The sequence below is a fragment of the Dermacentor silvarum genome, chromosome 11, assembly GCF_013339745.2.
Source record: "Dermacentor silvarum isolate Dsil-2018 chromosome 11, BIME_Dsil_1.4, whole genome shotgun sequence".
Classification (NCBI taxonomy): domain Eukaryota; kingdom Metazoa; phylum Arthropoda; class Arachnida; order Ixodida; family Ixodidae; genus Dermacentor; species Dermacentor silvarum.
The window spans coordinates 111,821,116-111,836,665 of record NC_051164.1 but is presented as its reverse complement, the minus strand read 5'-3'; the positions used below and the strand labels follow the sequence as shown (position 1 = coordinate 111,836,665).

Genomic DNA, 15,550 nt, shown 5'->3' with positions numbered 1-15,550 from the left:
GTCGCACGATTTCTACGTCGTGTGCTACGGGGAATGTGCCGAGGAAAGTGGACCGCTCCCGGAGATTGTGCACAGTCTAACACGGCGCCTCAGAGCGCGACCTGTCACACGAAAAGAAGATGAGGACATGGCACGGTGCACACGCGCCGAGCGTTCCGAAGATCTGGCTGGCTTTGGAACGAAATAATTATGCGCGGGTTCCTGCAAAGCTAGTTCCTAGAGACTGGTACCACGAATGTACCTCTTTCTGTACTTGTGCTGTTCAATCTGGCGCTAAAGAAAAAGAAAGTGATCGTGGCCTAATGGTTAGTGCACCAAGCTGCTGTGCTCAAAGACAGAAGTTCGATTCCAGCGTCGGCCGCACTATATTTTTGTTTTCATTAAAGCGAGGCGAGACAAAAACTACCTGGCGACCTACCTGCCGCAAAGTGCCAAGAAGGAGGCAAAGAATTCTTCGCATTAAAAGAAACGTCCTCGTGTGTAAGAATTACGATATCCAAGGTATAGAGTTCTGATACGTTTCCCCTTAACCAAGGTATATTCGCCGCCCTCGCAATTGCTTTAGCGCCTTCGGGGAAGATGTGCACTCTTCTTGACACTTTTGCTCTGTCTACAACGCGCAGTGCTGCTGTGCTCGCTGGGCGGCTTCCTAATGGCGCTTTCCTTCCGGCGTCTGTCGGCGCGACTGCACGCATCCATGCTCCGTCGCGTGCTGAGCTGCGCGCTGTCCTTCTTCGAGGCGACGCCCCGTGGGCGGCTACTGAACCGCTTCTCGGCCGACCTGCACCAGGTCGACTGCCAGCTGTGCATGACCGCCAAGGAGGTCCTGCAGGCGGTCACCGTGACCCTAGCCCACCTCGCCGCCGCAGGATCGCAGGCGCCCGCCGCCGCCGGCCTGGGAGTCCTCGCCCTGGCCGCCTATCTCGTCGTGGCGGTGAGCGAGTCACGGGGCCGATTGCTCCTTCTCTGCAGCGTAGATTTCTCGGTGACTTGGGGATGGACTTTGGAAGTGTAAACTCTTTTGTGCAGGAACAAGTAGAGCTTCAAGGCATCAGCATTGAGATTACGGCTACGGCCTCATATACAAATTAGAGGGATTTGTCGAAATAATCTGTTCTTGGACAAGTTGGCTGGTACTTTAGGAAGCCATTAGGTAGGTTTAGATTAAGGGTCTAGAGCTTAGGGTGCCCTAACAAGCGACCGCTTTGCGTTCGCGGTCTGCCCCGCCGGGAATTAAGGTGCTTTAGAATAGGGTTCCTGCATGGCTCGCGTTAGCGTCACACGATTTCAGCGCCCTTCCTGCACGCGGAAAGAGAATGAAAAAATAATGCTAGAGAGAGAGAGAGAAATATATATTTTACAGGATGAAAAGTATACCTGAGAGTTTATTATTTTCAATAAGGAGGCGTTGACGCGTTTTTGAGATGTTTGCGGCGACATCGAGACGACGCAAAGCAGGTTTGGCGCACCCATGCTATTTTTGAAATTTAGCGTTAGGGGTGTGCGACAACCCAAACCCAAAGATATCGTCTGGGTTCGGCGCACGCGCTGTGGCGAGAGGCTATAATCGTTAGGGGACCCCTATTTTTGTGGGGCCCCTATTCTAGAACAGCCTATTGTTGCGCCAATAAAACACACACAGAACGGGAAACCGGACACCGTAGCGGCCCTGATGTCCGGTGCGTCTTCTGTTTGAGTTTGTTTTATTTGCGCTACACTGCTTTCCCCAAGGACCACTGTTTCGATTCCAGCAAGCGCTACGCCTTCGTTTCTCTTATTTTTAATTTATTATTATTATTATTATTATTATTATTATTATTATTATTATTATTATTATTATTATTATTATTATTATTATTATTATTATTATTATTATTATTATTTTTATTTTTTTTTGAACACGAGCTGGCGGGGGCAATTCCGGTGGGACAGGAAACTCTGAGCGTGAAAAGTAGTACTGCTGCGTGCAGTACATGCGTCAAAGCGCATGTAACCTTTTTCCTATGCAGCGCTTTTGTTTCGCAGCCTGTGAGATGAAATACTTGTATTCGCGAAAGACGGTATTTCATCGCCTGTTTCCTGCTCACTATGGCGGCTGAAGTACTGCTCTTGTTACAACAGTTGTCAGCCCCTACTCGCCTCCTCCTCCTTCTTTTCTGGGGTTTTACGTGCCAAAACCAGTCCTGATTATGAGGCACGCCGTAGTGGAGGGCTCCGGATTAATTTTGACTGGGGTTCTTTAACGTGCACTACAACATAAGCACACGGCCGTTTTCGCATTTCGCCTCCATCGAAATGCGGCCGCCGCGGCCGGGATTCGATTCCGCGATCTCGTGCTCAGCAGCGCAGCGCCTTAGCTGACTGAGCCACCGCGGTGGGTCGCTACTCGCCTCCACTTCCTCGTTTATGTTATGCTCGTCTTCTTTTGAGCACCTTTTATTAGAGCGGTCTGCTTTCCGGGCTCAATGCACGTCGCTTCTATGGGACTATAGTCAAGGTGTACGAGCCTCGATGATTGCCTGTATCCGAGAGGTCGTGCTTCTCGACGTCACCATGGCTCCCATAGCGCCCTGCTTATTTTTATTGCGATAGCAATTATATGGACACTTCAACCGGATTTCTGCCGTCGGCGTCGCCATCGCTGTCGCCGTGAGGTTCCGTATAGATAAAATCTTCGCTGCGCGCCGTATGCCCGAGCGGAAGCGTGCGGGGACGCGCGCTATCACGGAGAGCGAACGCACTCAATCTCCCACTGGCAAGCAAGGAAGCAGGAAGCCAGCGCCGGAGGGAGAGGGGGGGTGGGGGGGGGGGCGCACTTCTACTCTGCCAACAACCGCGCTCGTCGCTCGCCCGCACCGTCTCTTATCTCCACACGGTATGCGCTGTGCATTCGCCGCTCAGTTTCCGTTGAAGCGATAGACCGCACGTACCTCGCCCGCTGCGGCGTATGCGCTTGCTGCCAGCGTTTTGACAGTCGTTGTCTGCAGTCATTCAGTGTGATCTATTCATCTTTGTTTGTGCGCGCTCGCACCACGCTTGTTCATTCAGTTAGTAATAGTCGGGCCACATTTTCCAACGCACGCTACACATGCGATGCTGCCCAGATCGGCAGTGCAGCGCTACATGCAGGTGTGTCCCTTCGCACGCGCTGCCCACGGGAAGCGCTTCTCATCAACACCACCGTTTCACACGCACCTTCTCGTGGTCATCGAGTCTCTCTTCATGTCGGTCTACTTACGCCGCAGCACACCTGCTTACTTAATCAGCTCATGTTTACTACAATTCATATTGCTACCAAAGCCGCTCACCTTACTTCGTATGACATTGCTGTGTTGCTATCGCATTCATCGCTTCGCCCTTAGGGCGAAACTGTGACATTTTTTTTACAAGATGACTTGGTTCCCTGTTTGTGGAATTTTTTTTTCTTTCCGAGGGACTAGAGGATTTCTTTTTCATTTTTCAAATATTTTTTTTACATTCTTTTGTAGTGAGTGCGCTCTGCGTGCTTTTTCTTTTCTTTGTTTTTTTCTGTTCCTGTATGTCTGTGTTGTTCCTACTGTCGTACTCTATTCTTTGTCGTTGCATTATTTTTGTCTTTGTTACCTATATCATCTTGTACTTTCTTTCCTCTTCACTTTCCTTCTTCTTATCTTGTACTTGTGTTTCTTTCCTGGCCTTACTATAGGGCAGGCTGCCCTTCTCGGTGGAAGTTGCCAGCCTGCTTCCTGACTATTTCCCTCTTTGTTCATTTTATTTATTTATTGATACCTCAAATACCCAATTTAGGGTCTTACATGAGGGGTGGTCATACCGAGTAGGTTATATTTTCAATGAATGCCTTGAACGATTTATGACTGGAGTGGTTCAGCAGGTAGATGATTCCGGTATTTTGCTGTTTGAACAAAGAAATAGTTAAGATGAGAGGCGGTGCGAGCTGGAGGGGGATAAACAGCCTTTGAATGGCTATGACGGGATGAAGTGCGATGCGCAGGTATGATGTCGGTCTAGTGAAACAGCGAGTGATAAAACTTGTAAAAGAGACATAGCCTTGCTGTTTTGCGGCGGTGCTCGAGGGTTGGAAGGTTCAGAGATGACTTAAGTTTAGTGACGCTAGTGTGGTTAGAGTAGTCGGAGTGAATAAACTTTGCTGCGTGATTCTGTATGGATTCCAGTGCTGTTGCCAGGTTAGATAGGTATGGGTCCCACACTGATCATGCATATTCCAGTTTGGGTCGGACAAGTGTTAAATATGCTAGTAGTTTTACTGAAGGGGGAGCAAGACGTAGAACAAGACGAAGCAGAGTTGAGAAAACACAACGAACGGATCCGGTGTCCGCGATCATCACCACCGCCGTTTCGCCTTATCGCAGGCGGTGACGGTGCGGGCCTCCAACGCGCTCCGGTGCCTGGAGAACGCGTGGCTGTCGCGGATACTGCAGCACCTGACCGAGACGCGCGACTCGATGAGCAGCGTGCGTTGCTACGGTGCAGCCGCCCTAGTGTGCGGCCGCTTCTACCGGCTCGTCGACGGCGCAATGCGGCCGTTCTGGGCGCTTGTGGCTTGCGTGAGGCTCACACGCCTCACCGGTGCCGCCGCGGGTCTCTGCGCCGTCGTCGGGTCACTGCTGACCGTTTCGCTTGCCGACTCTGAACCGTCCCAGAGCGGGCTTGGCTTGGCCCTGAGTGCCTCCATGTCGGTGAGGAAAAAAAACGGTGGAAGTTGCGAGGATTAAGCAAAAGCTGGTAAACATTCCGGCAGACCCCATCTCGCGATCAATGTCGACGTTAATGCGATTAACATTGAGGCGATGTAGCGTCACACCGTATTGCTTTCGCTGAAACGCGTCACATGTGAGGCGTCTACTGTTCCTCTCTCGCGCTTCTCTCTAGACACGCTACGTCATCTAGCGGCACCGCCGCGAAGACCGCGAGTGGCGCGTCTATATATATATACGACGCGTGTTCGATTTCACCTAGCATCAGATAAATAATAGATTATTTTTTCATTGAGGAGCGGAACGTACCCAGTGGCACATACGCTGTGACCAAGTTGGAGTGAAAGAGGTTCATTGAACAGCTTCGCATATCCAGTGACACATATCCTGTGACCCAAGTTGGTCCGACGGTTGATTTCGAGCCCGGTTCCGTCAGCAGAGTAGCCGATACTTTACCCATGAGAAAGACCATGGATTACTCAGTGACCCAAGTTGGCGGAAAAAACGCTTAGCGACATCGATGGAAACATACAAACATCCCGGAAAGTGCGTAAACTGCCCTAAAAATGCTAAACGTAATAATACGACTGGCACATTAAACGTGCCGCAGAGGGCGAATTCGCCATCGCGATCCTAAAGAGCAGCACGGATTGCAAATTACTGCTCGTTAAGTCACACATATATAGCGTCGCGAGTTGTCTTCGACGCTTGCACGCTGTTCAAAAGTGTGTCACTTTGTAATCAACGCATTCAACACCGCATCTCACTGCCATCTAGACCATTGGCTGTTCTCCACATACCCGCAGATTTCGATGTCGCTGGCGGCTGTCAACGCGTCCCTGTTCTTCTGTTTCCTGAATGCGATCGCCTTCGAGCGGGCTCTCGAGTACACCAGGCTTCCGCCGGAGGTGAGCTGGGGCTGCGCCTTCTGTTTCCGTCTTATCTTTAAGAAATCAGATTCCCACCACTCGACCCCATTCCTTACTCTGAATTAAGCTTATTGTAGACCATTACTTTGCTGTCATGCTGGCGCCTTTGGTCCAAACCTACGTATAATAGTGACGTTGCTCTTGTCGAGTCCTTTATGAAACGCGCAACGCACCTCACGCGACAAACCGCAGTGTTGTAGACACCGTCGTTATGAAGTCTGGTTACCGTGATGATTCTTGCACACATTAGACACAAACTGCACTGAAATGAAGGAGGGTTGGTGGTCGGCCTGGTTGAGTTAGCTTTAAAAGCCTCATCCAATGGGAGAAACACAGCTTGCTCAAGCTTTTCAGGTTGCACTCGGTCAAGCGAAAACGCTCTTGCCTTTCTCTAATTACAATTCTCTCTAATTTGTGCACCACTAAAAGGCTAATTGAGCTGACCTTCACAGCGCGACTTGCATTTATCTTACGAGGCCCCGCCCAGAAGTTCAAAGCGAATATAATGTATAACAATAACCGTGCACGCTGTTAGCCGCCTAAAGCGAGAGTCAGTGAAAACTTACGAATGTGACTGAACTCGTGCTTGTAGGGGAGCTTTAAACACTGATAAATTTTGGTGGAATCTACTGGCACGGTTCACTGCGCCGAACATATATTGCACTCTTTCGACGACTCGCCATACCTTTTGTCGCGTTTTTTCGTGCCGACAGGAGGACACTGGTCACAAGGACGACTCACATAAACCAAAAGAAGGGAAAAAGGTCACTGCCGATAACTCAGCGGATGTACAGGGTGCCTGGCCTGTCGAAGGAGAGATCGTATTCGATGAGTTCACAGCGTCTTACAAGCCAGGTGTCCTGCCACAAGTTCTTATGAACGTCTCCCTTGTTATAAAAGCCCGTGAGAAGGTAAGTTTCTGGTGGGCGCGATACGCTCATTTTAAAGCAACTTTAGTTCTCTTGACTACGACGAATTATGCTGATCTTTCTTCATTAAAAAATTTAATCCTTAACCATAATCGCCGCAGGTAGGCGTGGTGGGCCGCACAGGAGCCGGCAAGTCGTCGCTCATTCTCTCGTTACTTCGAGTGCTGAGGCCGTCGCGGGGCCGCATCTTCATCGATGGTGTTGACATTGCCTCTGTTCCCCTAAGCACGCTGCGATCTGCGCTCACCGTCATTCCACAGGTGAGCCGAGGCACGCACATTGTGCTCTTCGGATACAATAGAACACCGCATATTACGTCTTCTTTCTCTTCCACGTGTTTCCTCAGTTCGCCGCACTGCAGTCGCGAGACGCTGACTCGACCTAGATAGCGGTTTCAATAATGCATTTATTTGAGTGGCAGGTACGACCACTCCTCTCGACTGCGTTCCGGTATGAAAGGGGTAAAATGGGTTAAAGGAGGTGAGACTAGCATTAGTCACTTTCTGTGGAGAAAAACCTATGCTAGAGACTGAACAGAAAATAACAGAAACAATACATTTATAAGAGAATAATGAGAAAGCTTACTGCATCGAAGTGTTATGCAGAAGTAGCCGACTAGAATCGGTAACAAGTTTTTTTCTCGCATAACGACACTGAGTCTTAGGGCACTCTGACAATTAGGCGTCCTTCTCTTCGGGCTATCGGCAGGAGCCGTACCTGATGAAGGGAAGCCTCCGCGACAACCTCGATGCCTTGCAGATGCATTCAGACGAGGAGCTCTGGGAGGCGCTGAGGAAAGCGCACCTGGTTGACTTCGTGTCCCGGCACCCACAGGGGCCTCCTCATGGAGATTGAAGACGGCGCCGATAACCTCAGGTAGCATACTGCAACAAAGGTACAGCTGTTGAAAAACCTTGCTTACTTATAACTTAACGAAAGTCACGGTATAGTCAATTAGACGAATTTTACATTACTTAATCGCAGTGCTATAATGAAGTAGTCGAGAAGACCCTTAACGAGATAAAACTTGATTCTGGGCGAAACTGTTCCTATCGTGGAGAGCGTTGCTACGGCGTAAATGACAAAACCGCCGGTGGAAAAATCCTGCCGTATTGTTTTCCATTCTGCGTGTTTGCATTTTTTCGCTGTTTGAACGCTGCAGGCCCGTAACACTTTCGTCAAGTATGCCAAGCTGTCTTTTAGACCTCCTCAGTGATATCAATAACTGTCTGCATTATTCTGTCTGCAGCCTACACCTCAGAGAACTTCCGTATTTGTGGTACATTCGAGTGGTCGCTTTCGCGCGCTCTAATGCGCTCTCGCGGCGCGGTTTACATTGGGCTGGTCGAACTCGAGTGCTCGGAACACATTCACTTGGCTTTTCAGAGCGCCATGCTCCAGCTCAGAGCACTCGGAAGCACTCCCACCTTCAATCTGGGATTGCGACCGAGACAGGACAAAAACTCGATCACTTGCCTACTCCGATTGCTGTCGGAACAGCTAGCATGTTCGGCTGGGGCAGGCTTTCTGTGGCTCCAATCTTGAGAGCGCTCTCCATCGCTGCAAACCGAGTCGGAGCAAGACAGGCACCATTCGAATGTACATTAGATCACGGCTGCTCTAAGGAGAGTGCCTCAAACTAAAAATAATATGGCAGTACGACTTCACTATAGTACGACTCCTTGTGCTATGGCTGCCGCCAGCGTGCCATCATTTATTTAGTGTGTTAATGCGTTTGGTTTACAGCTTATGTCCTTGGGAAAGCCTTTTAGGTGGAAGTAATGAATGGGTTGATTGAATTTTTATTATTGCTTACATATTGAAGATAACTGAAGAAAAAATCGGTAGGAGCCCCTCCCCTGTCGAGGAAATGGGGGTAAGCGAAGCTGGTCGTGTGTTTCTTCGGTGTTACTCGGAACTAATTGCACTGACACGTACCACGTTGTGCGCGAACCACAGCCGGTCACACGCAATGCAGCTGCCTCCGAAGTTCCGGTTGAGAAACTCGCGTTGAAACCTGGCCGTCGCACCGGAGAAGTTGGCGCTAGCGTTGCCGAAGCGTGCACCACCGTTGTCGGGTTCCTGGAGGGCAAGACGACGGTGACGTTTGGCCTCAACATCGCGCTCCCGCAACTCGGGGTCGGCGGCTCTTCGCTGACGTTTGGCCTCAATATCGTGCTCCCGCAACTCGCAGTCCGCGGCTCTTCGCTGACGTTTCGCCCGGGATTCGGAAGCCCTCACACTAGAATCGGTACGTCGACGACGAGCCCTTTCCCGAGGGCGTTCGTGGCGACGTTGCTCAAACGCAGCCTGCTCCTCGGCGGAACGCACCACTCGCTGCCTTCCCAACCGGTTGCTGAAACTGATCTGAGGTGAGGGAAGCTCGGCGGAGCGCGCTACAACCCCCCTTTCCTTCCCTTTCCCTCCCCGCGACACATCAAGCGGGGAGGGTCGCACGCGTCACGTGATCCGGCGCCGGCGCAGCTTTCCCTGCACCCGCTCTTTCTTTTCCTCTTTCTTTCTTGTCCCTGGCTCATACCCGCATATCCCTGGCTCATACCCGCATATGCAATGCGGGTATGCTCACACGTGAGTTTTTGCGTGACTACAACGCCACCGAAACTTGGGAGCCAATACAAGCTTCGCTTGAAAAAATTCGGCAGAGACACTTAAGGCTGCTCACGTGCGGGAATGCGAAAGCATTATACCGTTTGTAGACCTCGGAACGTCATGAACGCGCTCATTTTATACACTCATGACGTGGCGCCAACTCTTCCGCATTGTCTGCGCTGTCGCGTGTCAAATGACGCACGCACTAGGCCGCACCTTTAGTCAGCGAGATGACTGCGACGTGACGTGTGCAATCACGCACGCACTAGGCATAGCTTTAGTAAGCAAGAACCGTGGCGCGGCCTGGTCTCGGGGAAGTGTGCTCGATCCTCTCGCACCCCGGAGGCCCGGGTTCGATTCTTACCCAGACCGAAATGTACCAAATTCTCCTTTCAAAGCCATTAATTTACTTTACTTACAGGAACCTCCCTGAGAAATGTGACGTCAATCCGAGCATTTCTGACGTGTTTTACAGCGAGGATCTCTATGGCCAGGATAGGGGATTTTATGGCGTCCGCGCGGAAAACTCTCCCCTAGAAAGTGAAAGAGCCAACAACAAAAGCAAACGCATATCGCCACTCATGTCGGAGCTCGGCTTAACGGCCACCTGTGTCTAAAACGATGCGTATTTGTGAATGATGACATAGTGCGTGACGTAGTGTGCACCTGATAAGGCGACCAAGCGGTAAGGGTTGGCGCCCCACGGCGCCAACCGCGCGAATGCACTCGTGCCACTGCTCACGCGTTCGTCGTCGTCTTCGTCCACAGCTGGCTCCGTTGCCGGTCATCATTCCAGCGTATTTCGCTTCTATTTTGTCGTCGTAATGGGGAGGCCGCGTTTACAGGGGTATGAGCCATTGCTTAAGGCGGTATGTCAATCTTACGTGACGGACAGATTTAATAACAGAGATGATACGCGAATGTGTGTGCGTACTTATCGTCACGATGACCACCGATCAGGACAGTAAATACGTTCGTACCTTTGTTCAAAATTCTGTGTCACCTTTGTGTCGTGCGCTAAACAGCTTCGCTGGTCATCCACCTTCACAGAGTGGAATGAGTGAGCGAGATAACTTTATTTGGAATCCAGTGACTGAGAGGCCCGGGCCTGGGGCCGCCTAGATGGCCACTGGGAGCTGTTGCTCCCGCGTGGCCTCCATGGCTCGCTGGACGGCCCAAGCTTGGTATTGGAGTGTGTTGAACATGTGTTGAAGCGTGACTGTAGCAGACTTGCATAACTTGCATATATCGCTCGTGTATATCTCGGGGCAGAAAATCTTTAATTGCACAGGACTCGTATACGTTTCTGTTTATAATCGCCTCCAGGCAACGGACTCAGGTCTGTTCAGTTTAGTGTGAGGCGGTGGTATAGTATGGCTCATGATTTTTTTTTTTTTTTTGCTCTTAGCGGCGTCGGCCATTTTTGGTGCCATCTTTCGGTGACACCGACGGATTTTCTTGTAATGGGGCATATAATGCTCTGGCATTAAAGTGCATCTAGACAAGGCGCCGTTTGTAAAGGCGAAACTCACGCTTTAAAGTTCAAGCTGGGTTTACTTGAACTTACGGCGATCCATTTAGTAAACCGAACATGACGTTGTTCACCAGCATTGAACCGGGTCGCGCACAAGGGTACCGCAGACGAGCTACCAGTATTTATAGGAAAGCACCTTTGTCAGAAATTTGTTTGGCTGGGTGTACTTTAAAGGAGGCGAAATTTTCCGCAGCCAAACTTTGAAGCAATGGTCCCGATGTCTTGAGTGCCGTTCGGCCTCTTGTTCACGGGTGACTGCTCGGATCACTTTGTTGTAGAAGGCCCCCCTCTCCTCCATGAGCTACTAACGCTCAGATAAAGTGGCGCTGAACCATGTCTCGCTCGACTTCCGGAATTAATCGGCGACTGAGAACCTCCAGGGAACATGTCATTGCCTCAATTGTCAACCGGTCTCCAACGACAACACTATCAGCTCAGTAAACTGACTGTGATGACTGTCTTGACTGGCGCATGGCGCGTGTCACAACGGAATGAAGCGTGAATATTATCTCTCGTATTTTCAACGCCCAGAATATTGCGGTGCTGTAACTCTTTGTATAGCACGCCCAGATTGAGCACGTGAAGACCGTTGTAGGAGTGATATTAGGACAAAAAAGGTTTCCTCCCATCTTACAGTGTGGGGCAGCGTCAGCTGGTGTGTCTTGCGCGAGCGCTGCTTCGCTGCCCGCGAGTCCTGCTGCTGGACGAGGCCACGTCGCGCATGGACGGCGACACGGACCGGATCGTACAGCGAACGATACAGGAAGGCTTCGCCGCATGCACCGTCATCACGGTCGCCCACCGGCTGCACACGGTGCTCGCATGCGACAGGTGAGGGCGCTCAACAGCCGTTGGACAAAAGTTCCATGGCTGTAGACGGAAGTGCTGGAGCTCATGCAATGCGCGAGCCGTTCGCGCTGTGGTCCAGAAATGGGGGCCCGCGCGCATGCTGTGCTGATGTCATCATGGGCGGTTAACACCGGCGTTTGCTTACTGCAGTGATGATTCACTGTACTATGCTTGATCTGGACGGGTGAAAATGGTTGAATAGAGACATCGTTAGTGTTTCGTCATCGGTGCCCACAAACCGCAAATAAAATCGTCTATAGGTGGTGCCCAAAACACATCGGACATACCGGCATTAATCGTTTCCAGCACTCGCCGTCGTATATCGTACCCCTGTTAAGCTGATGTCCAGAGAGACTTGGAGTTTACTCTTGATCAAGCGCGTCACTTTACCTACATGTTCAATGCTGTAATATGAATTTAGCTTTTGCAGCAATTTTCAGCATGGCGCAGTCTTTTGCGCAGAGTGAACAGCAAAGAAATAAAAACAACAGTCAGACGCGGAAGACCAGATTTAGTCCAGAGGCGAGTTTAGGCAAATTGCCAGTATAGTGTAGTAGGCTGGAGCAAAAGTTAACAGCAGATTATTGGGGCAGCGGCAGTTTTTGTGCTCTGTTTGTAATCCCACTGATCATGATACGATGACGACGCTGTTTGGCTTTTTGTCTCTTTCAGGATCTTGGTCATGAGAGATGGTGGCGTCGCAGAATTTGGCACAGTCGCTGAACTAGCCGCCAACCCAAGCTCAGTATTCCGGGAAATGGCTCTTACTGCTGGAATTGACCTTACGACGATGCTGAATGTTAGCTATGAGAAACTTCCGCAACGCTGAGTGCGTGTGTTTTAACAGCTCTTCATAACGTGAGAATTCATCGCGCGTCTGAAATTTGTTGAGAGTGTAACTCACTAACTGTGCACTCACTCACTCACTGACTCACTCACTCACTCACTCACTCACTCACTCACTCACTCACTCACTCACTCACTCACTCACTCACTCACTCACTCACTCACTCACTCACTCACTCACTCACTCACTCACTCACTCACTCACTCACTCACTCACTCACTCACTCACTCACTCACTCACTCACTCACTCACTCACTCACTCACTCACTCACTCACTCACTCACTCACTCACTCACTCACTCACTCACTCACTCACTCACTCACTCACTCACTCACTCACTCACTCACTCACTCACTCACTCACTCACTCACTCTCTCACTCACTCACTCACTCACTCACTCACTCACTCACTCACTCACTCACTCACTCACTCACTCACTCACTCACTCACTCACTCACTCACTCACTCACTCACTCACTCACTCACTTCACTTCACTTCACAGTCTGCAAATTCATTCGGCTGCTACGAAGAGGGTGATCTCCCTTCCACAGTTGGAGACGTCTCTGTAAATCACATTACGCTTAAAGGAACCACTGAGGGTCTCGCAACGGTGTATATCACTCCTGGATCACCGCAAAACAAGATGAAGCATTTCCTGTACATCTCGCTCATTAACTATAACCGCTCTGTCTCGCTTCCCCACCGTGATACCACAATAAAAAATAAAATGCCGATTATTGTGGCGGGAGACTTTAACGTCGACGTTTCAAAAGCCAACAACAAATGGCTTCCCGATTATCTTCAAACATTCTTCGGACTACTACAACTCACCGACATAGCACGACAGAAGTGCGGATGGCGTCGGCAGCACCTCTACGCGTTGCCTCGTTGGTGCTGCTACAATTTGTTTCTTTCTCTCTCTCTCTCGCTCTCATTTTCTTTTCTCTCTCCCGAGCATAGCGCGCGACGTTCCGCGAGGTGGTTGCTAGGCAATGTAGTACCAAGCGGCACACATTACGGGCGGCTTAAACAGCTCCGCTGCTAAAAATGAAGCATTGCGCTTCATAGATGACCAAGACACGAGCATCGCGGCATTGAGTAACCGCAGTCTTGTGTGCAAGGAGTTAGTACCAGAGTTTCTGAGTTGCAAATGTGGAGTGGGAATGGTTTCGGAATCATTTCACATTTTGTAACTACCCGCGGAATGGAATAAAAATGAATGATGCCAGCAGTTGAGCAGATGGAATGGGAATGGAATGGACACAGCCCTGGGGTGGTATTCTGTAAGAGTCCACCTAGATGGACTGTCCATTTCGTCTGTCACTGATTGGCTGCAGGTGTACGAGCGAGAAGGCGACTGGTTGGGGGCACGTGCCTCCTCCTCACTCTTTGCAGCTCCAGCCAATCAGCAGCGGCCGAAATGGACAGTCCACTAGGTGGAATCTTACAGAACCCCTGAAGCGCTAAATGTTGATATTAAGCAAGATTACAAAACTGCTAACTTTTGCTAATTAGATTAAACTGCATTTGGACAATTACATTTCTCAATTTTTACTCAATGCTGGTTCTCGCCGTGGTGGTGTAGTGGCTATGGCGTTTCGCTGTAAAGCCCGAGGGCGCGCATGTCGATGGGGGCGAAACGCAAGAACGCCCGCCTACCATGCATTGGGTGCACGGTAAAGAACCCCAGGTGGCCATCAAAATTAATCCAGAGTCCCGCACTACGGCGTGCCTCATAATCATCATAATCATATCGTGGGTTTGGCACGTCAAACCCCAGATATGTTTTTAAAGTGGTATCGTTGTGAACACTTAAAAATGTTTTCAATTACTGTACACACGCAAGCGCAAGTTGTAAAAAATATATAGAAAGCATTTAATTTACTGGAATTGGAGGAATGGAATGGATCAGTTAGGCCATTCCAGGAGTGACAATGGTCCAACAGTCCAATGGTCCAATGGTCCAACAGGAGTTAAAATGAGTCAAATTATGGGGATCTGCACTCTGGAGAACGGAGTGGGAATGGAACAGAAGGCCCCGCTCCGCAATTATAGTGCGTTCGTTTCAACAGCGCTCTTCCCTCTAGCATGCACACTAAGCGAGTTTTCAGTGTCGCTGCTGGTGTCTTCACAGGTAAACGAAGAAAACTGTCCGATAAAAAATTTCGAAAAGAAATAGTTTGTGAAGATAACGCGTGAGGGGGGGGGGGGCTGCATGGAACGCACTGAGAGAGCCAGGCCAGCTCGATCAATTAATTTGTGCAATGTTTATGAAGGTGGGGAGTAAAATACCGAAACACAATCGATTACATTTTAATAACTGCTCAGTTACTTTTGCGGGGTAGTAATTGATAGCCATAATCAATTATGTTTTTGAATGAAGTCATTGTTATTGTAATCAGCAATTTTTTTCTGTAACATGTACTAGTCTGGTTATGACAGTAAAATAGTTCCGATGCTTTTGACGCCTTACAACTTAACGTCATTGTGCACAACGTTGAACAAATTCCGTACTATTAGCCCGGCGTTTGAATGTTGATAGCACCCCCTGAACATAACTATAATTGGTCCTTCCATGCTTGAGTGCAAAACGGCACGCCATGAGGGGTTGTAAAGCACTTTTCCTTTCGTGAAGCTTCGAGCTTTTCTCCTCTTATTTGTTTCCTTAACATGAGCAGCCCCAACTGCTCCAGCACTCCACAGCGTTCAGCCCGATAACCCGCGAGGTCTTAAAACAAAGGCGACAGATGGCGCACTACAACAAAGAAAGGATACAAAAATGTGTACAATAATACTAGAATGAGAACTTAAACTTACAGCGCAAACACCTAAGACGAACTACAAAAGGAAGATACGACACACACGGGCGCTGTTGTTCTAGTTTTACTAGAATGAGAAACATTTACAGCATACCTGATTAAATCAAGCAGCCTAGATGACTATTTGTCACTGCCCCCTTTCAAAGGGCATGCCAATAAATCTTCATCATCGTCGTCATCATCATCATCAGGTAGAGGAGGAGAGGAAAAGAGAGCGTGCTGCCGTATTTGCCAGCGCCATCTATCAATGCGCACACGTACTAGCACCAGGTGGAGCTAGCGGTCCGCTTGGCGTCGACGCGGGTAAACGACACT

General features: G+C 49.7%; 1 protein-coding gene across 1 annotated transcript; it reads left to right on the top strand.

The window, feature by feature from the left end:
* Positions 1–629: 629 nt before the first annotated feature.
* On the top strand, positions 630–12,433 carry LOC119433905 (ATP-binding cassette sub-family C member 5-like). The gene is given in 9 exon segments (XM_037701189.2): positions 630–934; positions 4,371–4,697; positions 5,522–5,623; positions 6,358–6,555; positions 6,675–6,833; positions 7,282–7,404; positions 7,406–7,449; positions 11,354–11,548; positions 12,239–12,433. Coding segments are annotated over 9 exon segments (1,587 nt in total). The 5' UTR covers positions 630–652; the 3' UTR covers positions 12,396–12,433.
* Positions 12,434–15,550: the final 3,117 nt, after the last annotated feature.